Source organism: Sebastes umbrosus, chromosome 17 (genome assembly GCF_015220745.1).
Source record: "Sebastes umbrosus isolate fSebUmb1 chromosome 17, fSebUmb1.pri, whole genome shotgun sequence".
NCBI lineage: Eukaryota > Metazoa > Chordata > Actinopteri > Perciformes > Sebastidae > Sebastes > Sebastes umbrosus.
Window position 1 is genome coordinate 20,141,715 of NC_051285.1, and position 21,835 is coordinate 20,163,549.

At 39.4% G+C, this 21,835-nt stretch overlaps 1 protein-coding gene across 1 annotated transcript; it reads left to right on the plus strand.

Moving 5' to 3' along the window:
* Nucleotides 1-1,646: 1,646 nt before the first annotated feature.
* LOC119476028 (glycine receptor subunit alpha-4-like) lies at nt 1,647-10,049 on the plus strand. Its single transcript, XM_037749204.1, has 9 exons — nt 1,647-1,755; nt 2,523-2,590; nt 5,044-5,267; nt 6,382-6,464; nt 6,563-6,700; nt 6,805-7,019; nt 8,816-8,974; nt 9,510-9,605; nt 9,736-10,049. Exons 1-9 carry the CDS (start codon nt 1,647-1,649, stop codon nt 10,003-10,005), a joined length of 1,362 nt encoding a protein of 453 aa, XP_037605132.1. The 3' UTR covers nt 10,006-10,049.
* Nucleotides 10,050-21,835: the final 11,786 nt, after the last annotated feature.

The following is a 21,835-nucleotide window of genomic DNA, read 5'->3' on the forward strand; positions in this document are numbered from 1 at the left end:
TATATAATGATGGTACTGGCTTTTTTTTTTTTTTTGCCACAATTTATATGAAAAACAAAGAAAACGGTGTCATTTCAATTTCTGTAAATAATCTCATAGGACAATAATCTTTATTTATGGCATTGGAAGAGAGCGGTTGAAATTCTTTGTGGAGTTGGGTTAATAATCACTTGAATAGCATACATATTTTTTTTAATAAATGGTTTTTATTTTTCTGCAAAAAGTAAATATTCCTGCTAATCTGATGCTGTGGTGAAGAGCAACGTTGGCCACTTTGCTTTGGAAATGCTCCTGTCTCTTTAAATATTCTTGCAGTAATTCCTTGAACATGCATATGGCTATAAAAAAGAGATAAAGCTTCAAGTCATCCACACAAACACAGGCATTTTGAATTATAGAGCAGCAGCTTCCTGTATTTTACACCTGCAGAGAGGGAGGGAGGGAAGCTCTGCTGAGTCCACAAGACAGAGAGAGCCTGGCTGGAAGAGCAACAACAAGTTTCCTGCATCTCTGCTTTTTATTTTCTTTTTTCAGTTTTTCATCCCTCCATTTGGTCTAAACATCTGTTGTTTCTACTAACTGAGAATGCTATTGCACATCTTGTTTATGGTGTGGGCGTCATCTGTCATTTTTCTGCAAGGCAGGTAAGAGACAATTTGTAATTGTAGCATATTCCTGAACTTATTTGTTGGAGAAATGTATAATTTTAGTTTGGTTAACCATTGTAATGGATTGTAAATTTATCTTTTTTTTGACAGTGTAAGTATTGCAATTAAAATAATTTGGCATTGACAAAAGACATTAGATGATATTTGTGCTTCTTTGACCAAGAGGTACATCAACATCTCTTAAAATGAGATGCATTCAATATTTTGTGATCTACAGGCTTGACTGAACAGAAAAAGAAGCTTGTATTTGATTTAAGGTGATAAGATATCTGCCAAAGTAATTTCACAGATCATTTGAACTGGGTCTTAGTATAAAGATGTTTAATAATTAAAAAAGTTAAATAGTTAAATACATCTAATCTGAATTCAAGGGATGCACCAATACCGATACTGACTCAAATAGTTGGATCGGATATCGGTGACAATGAGGCCGATCTATTAAATTCAACTCTATGTTTATATACTATATGCATTATATACTGGAATTTTAATTCCTGTGTAAATGTTGACCAATTTGTTGCTGCATTAAACGGGTTCACACTTGAATTATAATTCCTGTTAATTCTGAAGATTGTTTTTTACCAAGTTGCTGGTGTACGATTTCTTTTTTACAATTCAGTCAATTTATTTGTTACATTTTGTTTTGCAAAATTAGGAAAACAATGCAATTAAACACTGGTATCAGATCGGTTCTCAGTATCGGCCGATACCCAAAGCCCAGGTATCAGGACTGAAAAAGTCAGATCGGTGCATCCCTACTGAATACTGTTTAGTATACGACACCTTTTTAAGTTACAAAATTCATGTGTTGCCAACCAATAAAACACTCTTCCAGCTAAAATGATAAGATATTGTACACCTTTTAGTACGAATTAGATACATCCATTGCTCTTTCAGGAAAGGCTTTATTAAATGAAAATATCAGTACATCCAGAGTTGATTGTGGTGTCATCTGGCAGGTCTGTGCTCTGTAAGGAGATGAAGCTCCCCAGCAGGGCAGCTAAGCCCCCCTCTCCATCTGACTTTCTGGATAAACTGATGGGAAGAACATCTGGCTACGATGCTCGCATCAGACCAAACTTCAAAGGTAAAACACACTGTGACGTGCAGTGGGTGGAGGACCTCCTTGGTCAGGGCAGGGCAGGTGCTGGGAAAAGCGTGATTTGCATAACATTTTGGTCAGTGAAGCAGCACAAATCATTCACAGATGGGTCAGAAGTAAGAGGTCCTGCAGGCTGTGATGTTTTCACACAGGAGCCTTGTTGTTTGCCATGTGGTGTGACTGTTTTTATGCTGACCCACAGCCGTAGGTTATGACGTTTTTACACAGACTTCTCTTATTTTGTCAGAAATGTGCACTCACCCCACAGGCCCATCTCAGTCCAATGTTGATCTCTCGTTGTGAGTAAAGCCAGCAGATTCTCTCCGACACACATCCCCCTCAGTCTCTGGGGTCGCTGTTCATATATATTTCATACTTGCTCCACATCCTTGTTTATGCATGCTGGGTAAATCCCAGGCTGATTATCTATAAATACACTAATGTAACTAAAGGAGAATCAATAAATTATTGCCTCTGAGGAAATGAGTTCCTGAAATATTTAAAGTTTCGGTGGTCGACAGATGGACTACACTAATGGGAGCGTACTGGAAATGACAACACAATTTCATGCTGGTTATCTTGGATAAGTCTTATTTATCAGGACACAGCATTGCAGGCAGATTTTATTTTCCCGGGACGCTCTGCTCTTTACCGGCTTCAATACTTCATGCGGTCACCTCAGAAAACATCATCAGTGGTATTTAAGAAACCAGTGTGATTATATAACGTGTGATGACATCTGCTTCTGTCAGGTCCTCCTGTCAACGTCACCTGTAACATCTTCATCAACAGCTTCGGATCCATCACTGAAACAACCATGGTGAGAATTTCCATGCAGCAGATGAGCATGTGAACGTCTGCTTTTATCATCTGATTGTTGGGTGTCAAACTTGGACTATTTAAATACAGTCTTCACTGTGACCTTCAGGTGTCACTGCGTCAAGTGCAAACAATTCAGCAACAAAATGTGACTACAATTCTGGTCTCCAGGCCTTAAAGATATCAAACTTAGTAGAGTCATAATATAGACATTAGTAAAGTCTACTGTATCTCCTGGCTTCTATATCAGGTCTTTCCCTATCAGGTTTTAGATGAAGTAGACCTGTTCTTTCACATAACTGCTGCTTGCACCACTAGTATGCTTCTGACAATGGTAGTAGTAAGGGAAAAGGAGGTTTTAAACAGTGTGCTGTAAGGACTTTGTCAGGAAAGATGTGTGCAAAAGTAATCAGGTGTCTGTAGTAGTCAGTTTCATAGTTATATTTTCGTTCAATATCAGTTTCATATTATTGTCTCTGCGTTACAGTTTGTTATAGTCACAATGTTCCTCTGATTCTTGTCACAGAAGTTAAGTATCATGTTTCAACAACGGTGGAAGAAGTAGACAGATCTTTTACTTTGCTACTCTTTTACTAAAAAAAAGTAGCAATATAACTTAGTACTACTTGGTTAAAATAACAATACCACAGTGTAGAAATACTCTTACAAATAAAAGTCCTGCATTCGAAACGTTATTTCAGTAAAAGTACATAAGTATTAGCATCAAGATATACTTAAAGGAACAGTGTGTAACATTTTGGGGGATCTATTAGCAGAAATGGAATATAGTATTCATAACTGTTTTCATTAGTGTATTATCAAAGTGTTTTTGTTAGCTTAGAATGAGCCCTTCATATCTACATAGGAAGCAGGCCCTCTTCACGGAGTCCGCCATGTTGCTCGGCCATGTTGCTACAGTAGCCCAGAACGGACAAACCAAACAATGGCTCTAGAGAGAGCCTTTCATGTTAATACGTGACCTGAAGGCCGCCGTAGTTCTCTGAAAACGCTTGTGAAACTGCGATAACGTGAGGGGCTAATCTTATCTATAATAATATATAATTATTTTTTTGATTACATTTTGTAATAATACAATCAACAACAATATGAATCTGGAAAGTAACTAGTAACTAAAGCTGTCAAATGAATGTAGTGGAGTAAAGTAAAAGTAAGCTCATTTACCAGATGCATCTGACTCTTTGGTGTTTTTTCATCTGAAGGGTTTCTGGCTCTTCTCCCTCTGTCTGGAGAGGCCAATTAGAGCATGTGTCATGATGCCCAAACATACTGTCATTACATTATGACTAATTGATGACTGTAAACACCACCTTGTAAATTCATTACCTAATGTCAGCTATGATTTACTCATGTCTCTGTTTTGGTCAAATAAGGGGAAATCCTTTATTTATGCTGCCCATGGAGAGTGTTTAGGGGTGGTTTTAGAAAGACTCATTCTTTTTCTAAAATACCTTCAGGGAGAGCCATCAAATTTTAAATGACAAAATTGTAAGTGGAGTTTTCTGTCGTTCAGGTTATGAGCACTCACATCTGTTTGTCAGTGTTTATTTATATATTTTAGCTCATAAAGAGTTTGTGTGCGTGCACACTGCTGAGACACGCTGCAGGTTCATTTGTTTTTCGCTTGTGGCTTATTCCTGTGCACGTGATCTCAGCCCTCTCACAAGGTTTATTAAAATGACACATACGTAAACATATGCAAATCAACAGCAAAACACAAGCAAATTAAGAAAACATCTTCACTAACGCATAGCTGCAAACACAGAAATCATATCACGTGTTGTGAAATTGGTGAAGATGTTTTCTCAAAGGACCAATGTGTAACAATTAGGGGGATCTATTGGCAGAAATGGAATATAATATTAATAAGTATGTTGTTTTTAGAGTATAATTACATGATAATAAGAATTGTTGTGTTTTCGTTACCTTAGAATGAGCCGTTTATATCTACAGTCCGCCATGTTGCACCACCATGGTTCAACAGTATAGCCCAGAGCGGACAAACCAGACTCCTTTTTCTGCTTGACGCCGCTCTCTCTCTTGCTTCACCACTCACGTCCCGCGTACATGCAAACTCTACGCACTGGCTCTGCTCCAAATTACAAACGTTACTCGTACAACAACTGGCTCTAGATAGGACCATTTGCGTTTTCGCATCAGCCACCGTAGCTCTCCAACACACTTGGCACATGGGAGAGGCTTCAGTTGGTTGCAATCTGCAACCTCACCGCTAGACACCACCAGATCCTACACACTGGACCTTTAATATGCATGTGTGTTGTTAATTTGCAGTGAGTTGAGCTCTCAGGGCCACCGTACTTATAAAATCTCAATATGATATCTACTATGGTACAATTGCCACTTGTGGCTATATATTTTTGTTTCAGTCATTTATAACTATTTTGATTTGAATTATGACTTAATTCCAAACTTTAGGACTACCGGCTCAATGTATTTCTGCGACAGCAGTGGAATGACCCTCGACTGGCATATAAGGAGTATCCAGATGACTCTCTGGACCTGGACCCTTCCATGTTGGACTCCATTTGGAAACCTGACCTGTTCTTTGCAAATGAAAAGGGAGCAAACTTCCACGAGGTCACAACAGACAACAAACTGCTTCGGATATTCCAGAATGGAAATGTCCTCTACAGCATCAGGTGATTTGTTTTTAAAAATGCTTATCTGGCTGAATAATGCACCAGGATGTATCTCTATCAGACATTACAAATCCAGTACCATGGTTTATCAAGTCGCCTACTGAATATGAACTTGGAGCTCTATGAGTTGCAGTCTCTAAGTATATGGTCCAACAACATGTTTGTTTCACTCCAGTTCAGTTCAGTTGTCATTGTATTGTCCAGCACCCACTGTGAATAATAACTGCAGGCTAAAACAGAATCAGGTCAGCAATGTGGCACTAAAGCAGTGGTGAATTGTAGCGTAATGGTTTTCATTAGAATATAAGAAAGATGAAGCAATGTTTAAAGCTCTATTAGCAATTCTGTTAAACATGTGATCAGTTGCTTCTCTGGTTACTGAACCTTAAAAGTAACCCTTAAGTAAACTTAAGGGGATCGAACTGGAATCACCACTTAGCAACTTTAATTATTTTTTTCCACAAAATAGCAGGGTCATAAAATTAGAAACTGTATATAAAAAAAAAAGATTTATGCCCTCATTCACTTACTCACATATGGCTAGCCACTATATCTACTAAGATCATTCCTCCTCTCTGCAGTATTGCTCATTTGTGTGAGATTCTTCACTTTGTCCTTGCTGGAATAAAGAGAAGAGGGTTTCTTAAAAATGAGCAACGAAAGACATCATGCCTCCACAAAAATAGCAGTGGTTGCAACAGAAACTCAGTGTCCTTGCCCACACCTCTATTAAAGAATGGGATGTTCTGTTTTTCAATCTAGATCTCGATGTCTTGAGCTGGAGGAAGCACTCTCCTATTTTTACTGATTGTGCCGCTGTGTTTCTCATCCCATTCTACGTCAATCCCTCCATAAAGGCTGACATGTCTGTCAGCACCTGTCAGTCCATTGTATGTGTGGAGTGCAGTGGGATAAAGAGATGGAAAGGAGGGACAGGTGTCAGAGAGGTGACTGTCGCTTGATGTGACCCTTAATGTAGGGTGAGTGTGCAGGAAGGGTTTGAGTGCTGTGGGCTAGGTGGGTCTCCACTCATAGGTTGGAGTGTGAGGGTATCACCTTTTCATCTTACACATTGTTCCAGTGCCATTACGGTGTTACTGTATCTGTTTTCCAGGCTGACCCTTACCCTCTCGTGTCCCATGGATCTGAAAAACTTCCCCATGGACAGCCAGACGTGTACGATGCAGCTCGAAAGCTGTGAGTTGATCTTTCAAGGCAGGCTTGAAAAACATTACATACAGATTTTGTCATGAACTTATTGCATACTGTATAGCTTCTCTCTGTCTTCCTTCTAGTTGGCTACACCATGAATGATCTTATTTTTGAATGGCTGGATATGGGAGCGCTGCAGGTGGCGGACGATCTGACGCTCCCTCAGTTTGTGCTGAAAGAGGAGAAAGGCCTCGGCTACTGCACCAAGCACTACAACACAGGTACATGACACACGACGACCTGCCGAGCAACATCCTCGATGGATGCTGTCAGTCAACTTCTAATAAGACTGTCAGTTTGCACCTGTATCTCCTCCTGTGGTTAGGTAAATTCACCTGCATTGAGGTCAAATTCTACCTGGAGCGTCAGATGGGCTACTACCTGATCCAGATGTACATACCGAGCCTGCTCACCGTCATCCTGTCCTGGGTGTCCTTCTGGATCAACATGGATGCGGCTCCGGCCAGAGTGGGACTGGGGATCACTACAGTGCTCACCATGACGACGCAGAGCTCTGGCTCCAGGGCCTCCCTGCCAAAGGTCAGACAGTTTGGTTTGTGACGCTTTGCAGTAGAAAATGCAAGTTAGTCATTGTTACTGGCCGCAACGGCGACGCTGGTTTTGTTTTAACCTTGTGAGTCTGTGTGTGTGTGGACAGATGTTTGTGACCGCGATAATGTCGCAACCGTGCAAAAGGCAGTCACAAAACTTTACAGATGTGTAGTTGATATCAAAATGAAGGTCGAGTTCAAAGATGGGTGTGATTCGAGCAAGGGCAGCGGAAGTAGGGGGGTAAGAAGAGGGAAGGGGCCATTGCCATCAAAAGATGGTCTGTATAGTATTCTTTTTTGCATACTGTACTATGACTTCTTAACAACATACCTTTTAATCCCCTGAGGCCTGTGATCCCGACCAATTTTACTGTCTTTCAGAGGCTGTAGCTGGTACCAACCTTGTCATGCTAGATTGTCGGGAGGGAGGCTAAATAACGCTCCAAATTGAGGCTAAATTTTGGCAAGGAAAAACTCATGGCCATTTTCAAAGGGGTCCCTTGTCCTCTGACCTCAAGATATGTGAATGAAAATGGGTTCTGTGGGTACCCACGAGTCTCCCCATTACAGACATGTCCAATTTATGATAATCGCATTCAGTTTAACCATGCCGTTTTTTGAATGCTGTAAAATGTGTTATTTTTGCCTATTGAAAATGGTGTATTTTAATATTTCTGCATACTGGGGTCCCTAAACAGTCTTGGAATTGCATAAATTGGGTATCACTGTAAAGCTGAGACTTTTGTGGATCCAGTGAGCCTAATTGTATTCATTTGTGATGACGTTAGTCCCCATGGTAGCCATTTCATTATAGTGAGATCATTTTTGTAATTTGACCTCACTGTATAAAATGACCTGTGGTGACCTCTAGAATAATCACAGCCTCATGAAACTTTACAACCACAAACTACAGACCTAGTGCATTCAGAGGATAGATGGCTTTCCTAGGTATATTGACAATAAGGGGGTTTCTGAGCAGTTTCCACAACAGGAGTGATCACCATCCAATGCAATTCGAAAAATGCAATTCTTGCAGAAATCTCCAAATATCAAAAGTTTTTGATACCAAATCACAGCATGGCTTTTTATATGGTGTTCAATGCAATGCTTAGTGTTTTAATGTGGTATTCTGGAGGGATTATTGATCATTTTTTATTAATTCTAGAGTGGTAAAAAAAATGGTTAAATTTAGCACCAAATGTGTGTAACAAATGGTATCAACCCAAAAATTCCTGCAACAAGTTATGAGACATAATAGAGCATGGGAATGATCGTCATATACTTCTATCATAATGTTCTAAACCCTTATACACTTTAACAATTCATTTTATTTCTGATTTATGACTAGAACAACTTGAGTTGCATCTCAAATTAATCTTCAGGTTCCCGGCTTTCAGATGAAGTACACCACTTTCTAAAAACGGGTCTATTGTGGGTCTCAGAGGGTTAATGCCCTAGAAATTGAAATAGACAGGACTGCATACATGGTTAAAAATGCAGTAGTGAAGAAGTACAGAGATCCTTTTGCTTAAAAAAAAGGTAGTAATACCACAATGTAAAAATACTCCACCACAAGTAAAAGCATAACATTTTACGATTGTTCTCAGAACTGTACTTTCACAGTGTCCTTTTGTTATGTTTAGTTAAGTAAAATAATACTTATTCTAATATGTAGCTCTTGACACAGAGTTTGTAATTCCATGTCTTTCATGTCACTGCCTAATACGGCATGAACGCTAATGTTAACCAAGTGATTTCACTGATTTGATTTCCACGGTGTCACAGGTGTCCTATGTGAAAGCTATAGACATCTGGATGGCGGTGTGTCTTCTTTTCGTGTTTGCTGCACTACTGGAGTATGCGGCCGTTAATTTTGTTTCACGGCAGCACAAGGAGTTCTTCAGACTGAGGAAGAAGCTCAAAGAGCAACAGCGGCAGAGAACTGTGAGTGCAACCCACCCACTCAGCCCCTCGGGCGGCTGTCACCTGCTATTCCCTGCGCCCCAGCTATGCACGAGCTACACGACTCAGCTGCGTTTTGCACTCCAGCCGGGAAATGCAGACCGCACTGACCTGTAATTAATTCAAGCCATCACCTTATTCCGCTGTTCTCAACATCTTGCTGCCTCACATGTGGAGAAGAAAAAATAGGGGACACAAAGTAGACCCAAACCACCTTTTAAATATGAAATATTTCTTAAGTGAAGCAGTGTGACGGCAGCTGCAGGATTCATTAATACCTTGTAATATTTATAACACAAAACAAAACAACATCTGCTTGAATCCTTTATACTTATACCGAAATTTGTCTCATTTCACATTAATGCCAGACTTGTATGCACTTTGTAAGAAGCAGATGATGAGTGCTTGTTGAAGGATGAGGATTTGAAATGCACATGCAGCACACAGGAGTTGCAAACTGTTGTATCAATGAAGTCTGTTTGATGGTTCAATTTACGTGCTGCTTTTACCCCACCAGCAGGGAAGCGGTGACAGTAAGGGGAAAGGAAAAAACATGTCAGGCAACAATGCTCCTCATGGGAACACAGCCCAGCAGTGCACTGCCTGTGCCAGGGTACGTACCGCCACCTTGTTGAGTTTAACACCAGCCAATCTCTGGTGTCAGTGAAGCTGTGTGATTCTCACTGCGAGCAGATGGTTATGGATATAACTGATGGTTATACTGTGGTGTCTTGTGCTTCTAGGAGGAGGAGCTTGCACAGCAGGGTTTACTCTTCCAGAGTTTTGGACTTACACTGGCGGCAGGAGGTGCACCGGAAATGGATGCACCAGTCTTTGCTGATTTACCTCCCGGTTTAGGTTTCTATGACATCCGCAGGCGCTTTGTGGATCGGGCAAAAAGGATTGATACCATCGCCCGAGCTGTTTTCCCCATGAGTTTCCTCATGTTTAACGTCCTCTACTGGCTGACCTATAAAGTTCTACGACATGAAGACCTTCTAGCCACACTGTGACAACACAACCACTGAGGACAGTAAAGACACTGGATACCTTTTAATTCTGCTCTCCTCGTTGAAACATTTACAGGCTGAGAGTCCTCAGCTGGGCCGTGCAAGATGCGTTGCGACTGCATGTCCAGTGCCATCGGGACATCCCATGACATGGAAGAGTCCATCGGTTTCTTTAAATTTTTAATACTTCCAAAGAAATGCACTTTTTTTTCCCAGCACTGATGCTTTATACATGACACCGCAGTGTACAGTCAGCATCTTAAGTATATCAACACACTTTTTTGAGGGAGAAATGTCTGTGTGTGCAGTTTACTGTAGCTTCACTCTAGCAGATCCTTACAGGCCTACATTTTTTATTGTAAATTTACTGGTCAACAGTGTCCAGAGCCTCAGGTTTCATTCAAAGCAAATATCACCATCACTACAAGCAGGAATTACACTTTGAAACAGTAGCAACTCTGCTGTGTTTCTCACCGATGCTTTACAGGCATAGAAATATTTATTTATTTTATTTTATCCAACATATTTATCAGTTCACATTTCAAACCCTCCAATCTCTCCCTCCTCGCCTATCTGTAATAAAGACCGTAAAAACCTGTTTTCTAAATGTATTTCAATTTTAAAGATGTGATATTTAATGCCTAAAGATGTGAAGGATACATATTTTTCAGATATTTTTAGAGGTCACTATGATGTGTTATGATATAATGGCATGGCACACACAGCCAAATATAGTATATCTTTTTTTTTTAAATCATTATTCAACCTCAGCCATCTCAGTCATTCGTTAAAGTCTTCAGTTTCAAATCTGCATACTGGCCAGAGATTTATATTATCAAGGGTGCATGAGAACGGTTATCAAAACACAAGTTCTCCTGAGGCCTGCACAAACGGTGTTGTATTGGTGTTTAACAAAGCCCAACTATGTTACACACTGAGAATAAATTGTATCTGTGCATTTTTTTTAGAAACAAATGTATCCCTGAAATTCTTTGTTGGTCGATATAAAAAAAATAAATGCTTTAATTTGAAATAGTGAATGCATAATAGTGTGACCTTTCTTATAATTGATATAGTTTTTAAGTGATCTTTTTATTTTAACCCTGATATGTAATATGAGAAAATCCTCTGCAAATGTAACATCACGCCAGGATCTAAACCAAAGGATTACACTTAATATTCAGCAATTTTCAAACTATGATCCTCTCTAAGGCCAGAAGCATATAACCAGCAATGAACTAGCTTTCACTAGATTTTTCTTCCCTCTAATACTTTCCTCTGTCAGGGTTATTCTCAGTCCTTGCTCTACTTTAAAAGTGCGAAATGCCACTGCAATTACCGTCTCTTGAAATGTTCCCAGGATTTTCTCAGTATCTCACACTGTATGTTTTTTTTTTAGTTTTTTTTTTAAATATTGCTAGATTATCATTTATGTGTACCCATGCATGGAGACTGGGACCATCTCTAGAAACCTAGTCTAATTTTAAAAATAAATCTTGTTATAAAATGAAGTTGTCATATTAATATTTAATTTAACATGTAGCTGTCATGCATATACAGTATACTGCATATTGGAGGAGCAGGGCTGCATACATCAGCACTTTGAGTCTGTGTGAAACATAGATGGGTTCTTTTTCTAAATAGCAGTGAGGGAATGAGGAGAGGATCTTTGATATTAAACTATTTAAGAGTTTGCGGACATTAGGCACAAATAAAATAAAAAACATTTGATAACAAATACCTGTATCTAGTAATGTGAGATTTATATAGTTGTTGAAGGGGATACAGTACATATATCAGTACAAATAAATTGTCTCACATAACCACATTTTATCTTGAAAAATACATCTTTATCTTAATTTATTCTGTTACATTAAGCTCATCTTCATCAATCACACAACTATGAATCTTTGAATCTGGTAACCAGAACTTAGCCCATACCAAAGACTTAAGAAAGTTTATTATATTTATTCAGCACCTTTGTTTTGACTGCAAAATGAATTAACGATACTCTACTTTCACTGCATCTCATGCTGTATGTAGAAAATCTGAGACTTTGCATCTGTTACCACAAGAGGATGCTGTCTGCTCTTTTATGTTCCATGTGAGCAATTTTGCACTCTGCCATAAGCCACATAATATAAAGTACAGTATAACAGACTTTCCTCAATGTGAAGTGAGGATTAGTATTTATGTATGGTGTGTGATATTAACTGAAAACAAACCACCCTTTTCTACAGATTATTAATTACTTGCACAACATTTAAATATGCAATGTCTAATATTATATTTGCTCTTAATTTTTTTTTTTTTTTTACATTTCTGAGTGAGGCTTTGACTTGTTCCAGGCTCTGCTAAATGTCAGCCTAAACTAGCCTATGGCTAATCACTGTGTCAGTTAGTTGTTCTATTCCAGCCAAAAACCTTTTAGTATGATTTACTCTTTGTTTGACTTGTCAAGGACAAGCAATTAAGCCAGATCCACACATTAAATCAGAGGGTGAATGACTATGACTTTTTTTATTCTTTCGACATACTATACTATGACTTTTATTTGACATACTGTACTATGACTTATTAAAAAGAAATTCACATACTATACTATGACTTTCTTTCGACATACTATACCATGGATTTTTTTATTTGTTCGACATACTATATAATTACTTTTTTTCAACATACTATAATACGATTTTTTTTTTCGACATACTATTCTATGAGATTTTATTTGTTCGACGTATAATACAACTTTTTTTTTGACATGCTATACTATTCAATTTAAAAAGATTTCGACATACTTTACGACGACTTTTTTTTAACCTACTATGACTTTTTTTCGACATACTATACAATGATGTTTTAATTTTTTTTGGCATACTATACTATGATTTTTATATTTTTTCGACATATTATACTATCACTTTTATTTGACATTCTATACTAATATTTTTTTTTAAAAATTCAACATATGACTTCTTTTCAACATACTATGACTTTTTTATTTTTCTGACATACTCTATGACTTTTTTATTTTTCAACATACTATTTATGACTTTTTTGGAAATACTATGAGTTTTTTATTTTTGACATACTATACAATGACTTTTTTTCGACATACAATACTATGAGTTTTTAAAAAAAAATGTCGACATACTATACTATGACTTTTTTTCGACATACTATACCATGGATTTTTTTATTTGTTCGACATACTATATGTCTTTTTTTCAACACACTATACTATGACTTTTTTATTTTTTCGACATATTTTACCATGACTTTTTTACATTTTTTAACCTACTATAACTTTTTTCAACATACTATACAATCTTTTTTTTTCTTTTTTTTCAGCATACTATGCTATGATTTTGTTTAGTTTTTTCGACAGACTACAATGACTTATTTTTTCGACACTGTACTATGACTTTTTTTCAACATACTACACTAACTTTTTCTTTTTTTTTTCGACATACTATGTTAGGACTTTTTCATTTTTTCAACATACTATACTATGACTTTTTTATTTTTTCGACAAAGTATACTATGACTTTTAAATTTTTTTGGCATACTATACGATGACTTTTTTTGACATACTTTACTGTGATTTTTTAATTTTTTTCAACACACTGACTTTTTTTGGACATACTATACTGTGGCTTTTTTGGACATACTATAATATTGCTTTTTTTTTTTTTAAAAAAGTTGTAAAGTATGTCGAAAAAAATTGAAATTGAATATTTAAGTATGTCGAAAAAAGGTCATAGTATTGTATGTCGAAAAAATAAAAAAGCCATCGAATAGTATGTCAAAAAAATTAAAAAAAAAAGTCATAGTATTGTATGTCGAACAAATAAAAAAATCATAGAATAGTATGTCGAAAAAATAAAAAAGTCATAGTATGTCAAAGAAAGTATAGTCTGTTGAAAAAAGTCATACTATACTATGTCGATAAAATAAAGAAAGTCATGGTATAGTATGTTGAAAAAAAGTCATAGTATAGCATGTCGATAAAATAAAAAAGTCATAGTATAGTATGTCAAAGAAAGTATAGTCTGTTGAAAAAAAGTCATACTCTAGTATGTCGATAAAATAAAGTCATGGAAAGTATGTTGAAAAAAAGTCATAGTTAAGTATGTCAAAAAAAAAAGAAAAAAGTATAGTATAGTTTGTCAAAAAAATGTCAGTATAGTATTTAGAATTTTATTTTTTAAAAAGCCATAGTATAGTCTACCGAAAACAAGTCACACTATAGTATTTCGAAAACATTTTAAAAAGTCATAGTATTGTTTGTCGAAAAAAATGTCATAGTATAGCATGTCGAAAAAATAAAAGTTATAGTATAGTAAGTTGCAAAAATATTAAATAAAATCATAGTATAGTTATTATATAGTAGAAAAACATAAATAAAAAATAATAAAAAAGTTATAGTATAGTATGCCTACCTTGAGACATCAAAAAGAGGGAGGATTTCAAAACCAAAGCGGGGTTCTGGAGGTCCTCTATGATGTCAAAACAGTCTCATAAGTATTCACAAACAATGTCAAGTTATGTAACTTGTAAAATGCAATGCAGAAATAAATGCAGTGTGATTTATTTATTTATTTATTATTTATTAATTTATTTGACAGGGACAATACATGTATTGTACAAGTCATAGTTTAGGCTAATATGTCATAAAAAAATTGTCATTAAAACTCAGTATATTTATACCATAAAATAGTCATAGTATGTGTTGGGAGGTAAGGTGCAGGAGAGCAAGGTGAAAAGTCATGAAGAGAAATCATCACACTAGCAGGTAAGTATGCTTGAAAAATAAATCAGACTTTTATTTTCAGTGTGTAAAAATTCCATCAAACAAAGGAAAATACACATGGAGGGAAAACTCTTCTGCATTCAGTTACACTGCTCACGACATGCCTGGTGCTGCTCTTTTTACCACTCTTCCAAAACTCTGCTTTCACACATGGTCATATAACCTAACAGCCCGCCCTTCCAGTTCAAACTGGCCTATCAGGCGAGTACTGCCATCAACTCAGACTGGAGACACCTGCAGTGAGAACCTGGGAAATCATAACACACCTGATTACACTTGGAGCCACTCAGTCCCCGTCAGTCAATTAACCTCTTAACTACACACATAAGAAAAACAAAGAAAACTGTGATCAACCTCACTTGGCTTAACCAAACAGTTTGTGAGGGAGTTGTTGATTCCTCACATTTCACACCACCTCCCCCTCTGGCTTACATAAGTCAGGCAAACGCGACAGATAATCAGCAATAAGGTTTTTCTTACCAGGACAGTGCTCTATGGTGAACTAGTATGGCTGGAAGGCTAGGCACCAACGCAGAATCGTTGCGTTCTTATGCTGCTTGGAGTGCATCCACTTCAAAGGTCTGTGGTCCGTCTGCAACACAAACTCTCTTCCCAAAAGGTAATATTTCAATGAATCAATAGCCCATTTTATAGCCAGTCCCTCCTTTTCCACAGTAGAGTACTTTTTCTCCCAGTCAAACAGTTTCTTACTTGAGAACAGGACAGGTTTCTCTTCACCAGGCTCCCCCTGGGCTAGCTCCGCTCCTAGTCCAACACCGGAGGCATCAACCTGCACAAGGAATGGTTTTGTGAAGTCCGGGCTCTGCAACACAGGAGCTTGACAGATCTGCCTTTTCAATGTCTGGAAGGCATGTTCATATTCATCATTCCATATCACTTTTGAGGTTGATTTTTTTTGTTAGTTTGGTGAGTGGTGCCAATGTAGAAAAATGGGGAACAAACCTTCTGTACCACCCCACCAGTCCTAAAAAGGATCTCACTTGCTTTTTGGTCAGGGGTCTGGGAATCATCTGTATGGCCTTTATCTTCTCTATTTGTGGCCTTATCTGCCCACGGCTGACCAGGTACCCAAGGTATTTCACCTCCTCCTGAGCACAGGAACACTTGTTTGCATTAAGGGTCAGCCCGGCTTCCTGTATCTTGCTTAGGACAATTTCAAGATGCTGCAAATGTTCTTCCCAGGATTCACCGTAGATTACTACATCATCAAGATAGGCAGATGCAAACCTGGAGCAATCATTAAGAACAATGTCCATTAATCCTTGAAAGGTCGCAGGCGCACCATGAAGGCCAAAGGCTAACACAGTGTACTGGAACAAGCCACTTCCTGGAATCTGGAAAGCTGTGTATTCTTTGCAAGCTGGGTCAAGAGGCACTTGCCAGTAACCTTTACATAGGTCTAATGCTGTGATGTAGTTGGCTTACCCCAGTCTCTCTAGCAGCTCATCGATCCGGGGCATGGGATATGAATCAAAACAGGAAATACTGTTCAGTTTCCTCATGTCTGAACAGAACCGAGGTTGAGTACAGTTTTTCTTGGGAACAAGCACTATGGGGTTTGACCACTCATTTCTGGATGTCCATGTCCAACACCATCTGCACCTCCTTCTTCAGTGGTTCCATCATTCGTTCTGCAATTCTGTAAGGATTCAGGTGAACAGGTCTAGTGTCCTTCAGAACAATTTGTGTTTTATCACATCAGTTCGGCCAGGTGTTTCTGAGAACAATGATGGGAAAGATTGTTTAAGCTCACCCAGTTGATGCCACTGATCCACACACTGGTGCTCTGGAGGGATCTGGGGTTTACACTTCTCTCTGAAGGGCATCATGTCAGCTTCCACCACATCATCTTCAGACTGGACATCCTGGACCATCAGAACATGCTCTCCACCTGTTTCCAAGGGATTTCTTTCATGGTATTCCTTTTAACAGGTTTACATGGAGCAGTTGCTTGTGTTTTTGTTTATCAGGACAGAAATTTCATATGTTACTCGGCCCACCTTTCTGGTCACAGGATAGGGGCCTTGCCACTTTGCTAGTAACTTACTCGGCCCAGTAGGGAGCAGTACCAACACTTTCTGTCCAGTTTTCAGTTCTCTTTCTCGAGCATGTTTGTCGTACCATACCTTTTGTTTATGTTGAGCCTCCAGCATGTTTTCTTTGACTCGTCCTCTGCAACTTTCCAGTTTGTCTGTCATCTGCAGAATGTAGGAGATGATGTTCGTTGTTGGTGACATTGCCACACCAGCCACCCAGTTCTCCTTCAGCATGTCCAAAGGGCCTCTCACCTGTCTGCCATACAACAACTCAAAAGGGGAGAAACCAGTTGAAGCCTGGGGTACCTCTCGGTATGCAAACAAAAGGAAAGGCAACAATTTATCCCAGTCTTTGCCAGTATCATCAACACATTTTCTCAACATTTGTTTCAGGGTACCATTAAATCGGTCAACAAGACCATCAGTTTCAGGGTGGTAAGGAGTGGTTCTTATCCCTTTCACACCAAGTTGAGAATACAGTGACTACATTAGATGTGACAAAGTTTGTACCTTGATTTGTTAAGCTGTCTTTAGGGATGCCAACTCTGGAGAATAACCCCACTAAACAATGAACTATATGTTTGACCTGAATGGAGCGCAGTGGATAGACATCTGGATATCTGGTTGCGTAGTCACATATCACCAGGGCAAATTTGTGTCCAGTGCTACTCTTTGGCAGGGGACCAATGATATCCATAGCTATTCTCTCATAAGGCACACTAATAATAGGTAATGGTTGTAATTGTCCTCAGTCTGAAATTTTGGTGGGGGCTACCACCTGGCAGTCATGACATGTTTTGCAATACTCCAGTACCTCTTTGTATAACCCTGGCCAATAGAAGCACTCAGCAATGCGGTTATAGGTTTTGGCCTGCCCTAAATGCCCAGCCCATGGAGCAGTATGACCCAAATGCAGGATTACTTGATGATACTCTTTTGGAATAACAAGTCTAGGTTTCTCAATCTACCAAATACAAAAGGTTGTCTTTCATGACAAAGGGATCCCCAATTACACCTTTCAGCCCCCCCTGTGCCAGCTTTTTGGACCCCATCTATTTCACAAACTTTTGCAAAGAGAGGTTTCAGAGAGGAGTCATTCTCCTGACTCTCTGAAATTGTCAGGGTTTTGCCATTGTGGTTCAATGGGAGGAGTTAAAGGGAGAGCAGGGTCAGGACATTTAGCTTCATCATGATTTCTGTTTTTCTCCTGACAACGCTGACATTTTGTTTTCTTAACCTTATTTCCCCCTTCAAACAAACCATCATCTGCATCAGGTAGGGGTTCTAACCCCTTGGTGACAGAGCGAGTCACTACAGCACAAGAGTATGCTACAGAGTTTTGCTGGACCAAGTTGTCTAGCACAGACAAATCTTCTCCAAGGATTACATCATATGCTAGGTGATCTAGCACACCAACAGTTAACATAAAGGCTTGCCCTTCAACCTCAATGATCACTCCTGCAGTTGGGTAATCTTTCTTACATCCATAAACACATGTGATATTTACATTTCATTCAAAGTTAGTCAGTGCATTGTGGAGTAGGCTGGACTTTACCAAAGTTTGTGAACTACCAGTGTCAGCCAGAGCCTTTGCCACATGACCAGTAACTGTGACATCTACTACATGTCTATGTGGAATCATTTCATTCTCATTAACATCATCATGGTCATCATTATCAGGACAAGGTAGAGAACACAACTCAACTGTTTTTGATCTTTTTAAAAGGACATAATGAAGCTTTTTGGCCAGGCTGCTGACAGTAAAAACATGTAAAGTTAGTTTAAGTTTGAATATACAGGTTTCTTACCAACCCCAATGTCCTTATTGTCCACAACAGGCAAACCGTAAGGTTTTGTCTCCCCAAACCTTGGCTTCCCAACAGTCACCTTTTTCCTTGAAGGGTCCTGGTGAGCAGCTGTGTAGCGTTCTGCCAGGTCCGCTGCTTCCTCATCTTTCTGTGGATCGTTCTCCTTTACCAGGATGCGGATGTCTGGTTGGAGCACACAGAGGTATTGCTCCAAAACAATGGCTTCCCCAATCTGCTCCTTAGTTCGGCTATTTGGTCACATCCATCGTTTATAAAGTCCCTTTATCCGGTTGTAGGTTTCACGGACTGTTTCTCCCACTGGCACAATGGTGCTCCAGAAACACTGTCTGTAAGTCTCCTCTGTCACATTGAACTTCATTAACACTGCATCTTTAATGGCCTCGTAGGATTCGGCTTGTTCTTCGTCCATTCCAGCATAAGCCTCAAGAGCTTTTCCCGTGAATAAGGTGACCACTCTGACTGCCCACTCCACTGGCTGCCACCCCCATGTTCTGGCTATCTGCTCAAACCGAACAAAGAAGCTCTCTGGATCTTCACCTTCTTTTAAGTCAGGTATTCTTGGTTCACTGACATGGGGCCCGACAGACCGGGTCGGTGGAGCAGCACGCTGTTGCTGCTGAGGCAGCAGTTGCTGTAATGAGGAGACAGGCCCACTAGCTTGAAGTGGAATGAATTTCTTTGGTTCTTTAACTGTGGGCAGGTGCATAGAGGTTTCAGCTTGCAGCTTTAAAACACCAGTGGGTATAGCATGAGGATAATGTTGGTCAGGCTGTTCATAATGTTCATCTGACATCCAGTCCTGCATAGACTTTGCTCCCATCTCATCTCTCAGCTGTTTAATCTGATCAAAAAGTACTGCTTCAGTTTGTCTAGACCGTCGCATAAACTCTCTCATTTCTTCAAAAAAGTCTGTGGCAGAGAGTTCTTCACTAGCAACACGGTCTGTAACTATTTTTGGCCGTGCCACTGGTTCTTCTTCTTCATCTCCAGCAGCCTTGGCTCCATCAAGTTGTGGCTCAAACTCCACTGTTCTTTCAGCATTTTTTTTCTCCATTTCTGCCAAGGTGGATTTCCTGGGCCGACCCCTTCCACGTACTGCACCTCTCATTTAGTCAGCATTCCAACACCAACTCGACACAGGCGTATTAGATCCCACCACTGCCACCAATTGTTGGGAGGTAAGGTGCAGGAGAGCAAGGTGAGAAGTCATGAAGAGAAATCATCAGACTGGCAGGTAAGTATGCTTGAAAAATAAGGCAGACTTTTATTTTCAGTCTGTAAAAATTACATCAAACAAAGGAAAAATCTGCTGCATTCAGTTACACTACTCACAACATGCCTGGTGCTGCTCTTTTTACCACTCTTCCAAAATTCTGCTTTCACACATGGTCATATAACCTAACAGCCCGCCCTTCCAGTTCAAACTGGCCTATCAGGCGAGTACTGCCATCAGCTCAGACTGGAGACACCTGCAGTGAGAACCTGGGAAATCATAGCACACCTGATTACACTTGGGGCCACTCAGTCCCCGTCAGTCAATTAACCCCTTAACTGCACACATAAGAAAACAAGAAAAACTGTGATCAACCCCACTTGGTTTAACCAAACAGTTAGTGAGAGAGTTGTTACTTCCTCACAGTATGTCATAAAAAAGTCCTGGTATGGTATGTCAATAAAAACATAGATCATAAAATAAGTCATATGTGCTCTCTGTGCTGACAGAGAGAACAGTATTTACCTGAGGGGGAACCGGCTAGCCAGTGGGGCACGCTCACATCAGGGCTCCAGACTAACTTTTCCACTGGTAGCACTGGTGCTACCAACTTTCTCAGTTGGTTGCACAAGCACATGGTTTGGTCGCACCCTTTTTTTGGGGTTACAGCATGGTATTAATCAATGACCTTGCATGCTAATAAGTTATAATAGTTGTCTTAATTTACATACCCCAGTGAAACATTGACAGTGCCTCCAAAACTTGATATTTGCAAAATATTTTAATCTGTATATTAAGTTTCTCTGCCACGAACAGTGATTAACAAAATAAGTCATCTTCTATAACATCAAAAGAAAACATAACAAAAATGTTGTTAAAAGCAAAGCATAACAACAGAATGTATGTTTGCACTTAACTTAAATTAACATAACTTCAATTAAATTAACTTGACACACCATTCCTTCAAACCTTGCAATTCAGAGGGGCCAGCTCTTAAAGTTGGGCCTCCTAACCCTCTTTCCCTGGGAGAGCCACTGCTTGACATCATGCCTGGCATCATAGTCCATCAGCTCTGGCCCCTCAACACTGATTCTGATGAGGTCTTCCACAGTATCAGTATGCAGACTTGCCCTAACATCTGACTTAATTATTTTTTGTGAGTGACGTCGGTGTCACTATCTATCATAAATGATAGGTATGGGGGCGGAGGCAATTTTCTCTGCAGTCTTTCCCCGGAGGTTGTCTGATATCACTCCTATAAACTGCGCACAAGCTACGTCATTTGCATAGATTAGATTCACATTCAACCCGTTCTTGTTCATTAATGTGATCTGGGATTTGAATTTTGTAAACGGGAGTTTCTCTTTTGCTATGTTATAGGCAGTGTTGAACTTGATGACCAGTTCATTCTCCTCCGTTGAGCGTTAGCCTCTGAAAAGAGGTTGGGAGGGGCTCGGTGTTGCGGGTCATGCATCGGTCCTGGCAGGTTTTGTGCTTTTTGCTGTCATTGTGCTTCTTTAAAGTTTCGAGCTTAAACTGTGTTGAGCCACTAACAAGTTTAGAGTTGCCTGCAACAGTCGGACCACATTGCCTACAATAAACACACAGCATAGCGTTCCCCTCGTACCGTAACCACGGGTACTGTGTGAAAGTGGTTCTTCTTTTTCTTCACCTGTCTGTCAGCCAGTCTCTCCGTGCCTGTTGCACATTCATCATCGGTGGTGTCTGAGTCGGCACCTCTGTTAGACTCTCCCTCACCACCAGCTTCCTCCTTTCTCTCCTCATTTGTTTTTTTTAAATAATCAGCGATAGACCGCTTCATTTTGGGGAACAGCGAAACTTTGGCGCCCTGCAGTGTGTGATGCGCGTCAGGTAGGGGCGGCGTATGTGCACGCGCAAAGGTTTACACAGAACAGAGGAG

Excerpts from the sequence above, each read along its gene's own strand:
- LOC119476028 (XM_037749204.1), top strand. The coding sequence starts at position 1,647 with ATGAAGCTCCCCAGCAGGGCAGCTAAGCCCCCCTCTCCATCTGACTTT. Across the intron at positions 6,701-6,804 it reads CACCAAGCACTACAACACAG|GTAAATTCACCTGCATTGAG; the intron begins GTACATGACACA and ends TCCTGTGGTTAG. Across the intron at positions 8,975-9,509 it reads AGCAACAGCGGCAGAGAACT|CAGGGAAGCGGTGACAGTAA; the intron begins GTGAGTGCAACC and ends TTACCCCACCAG.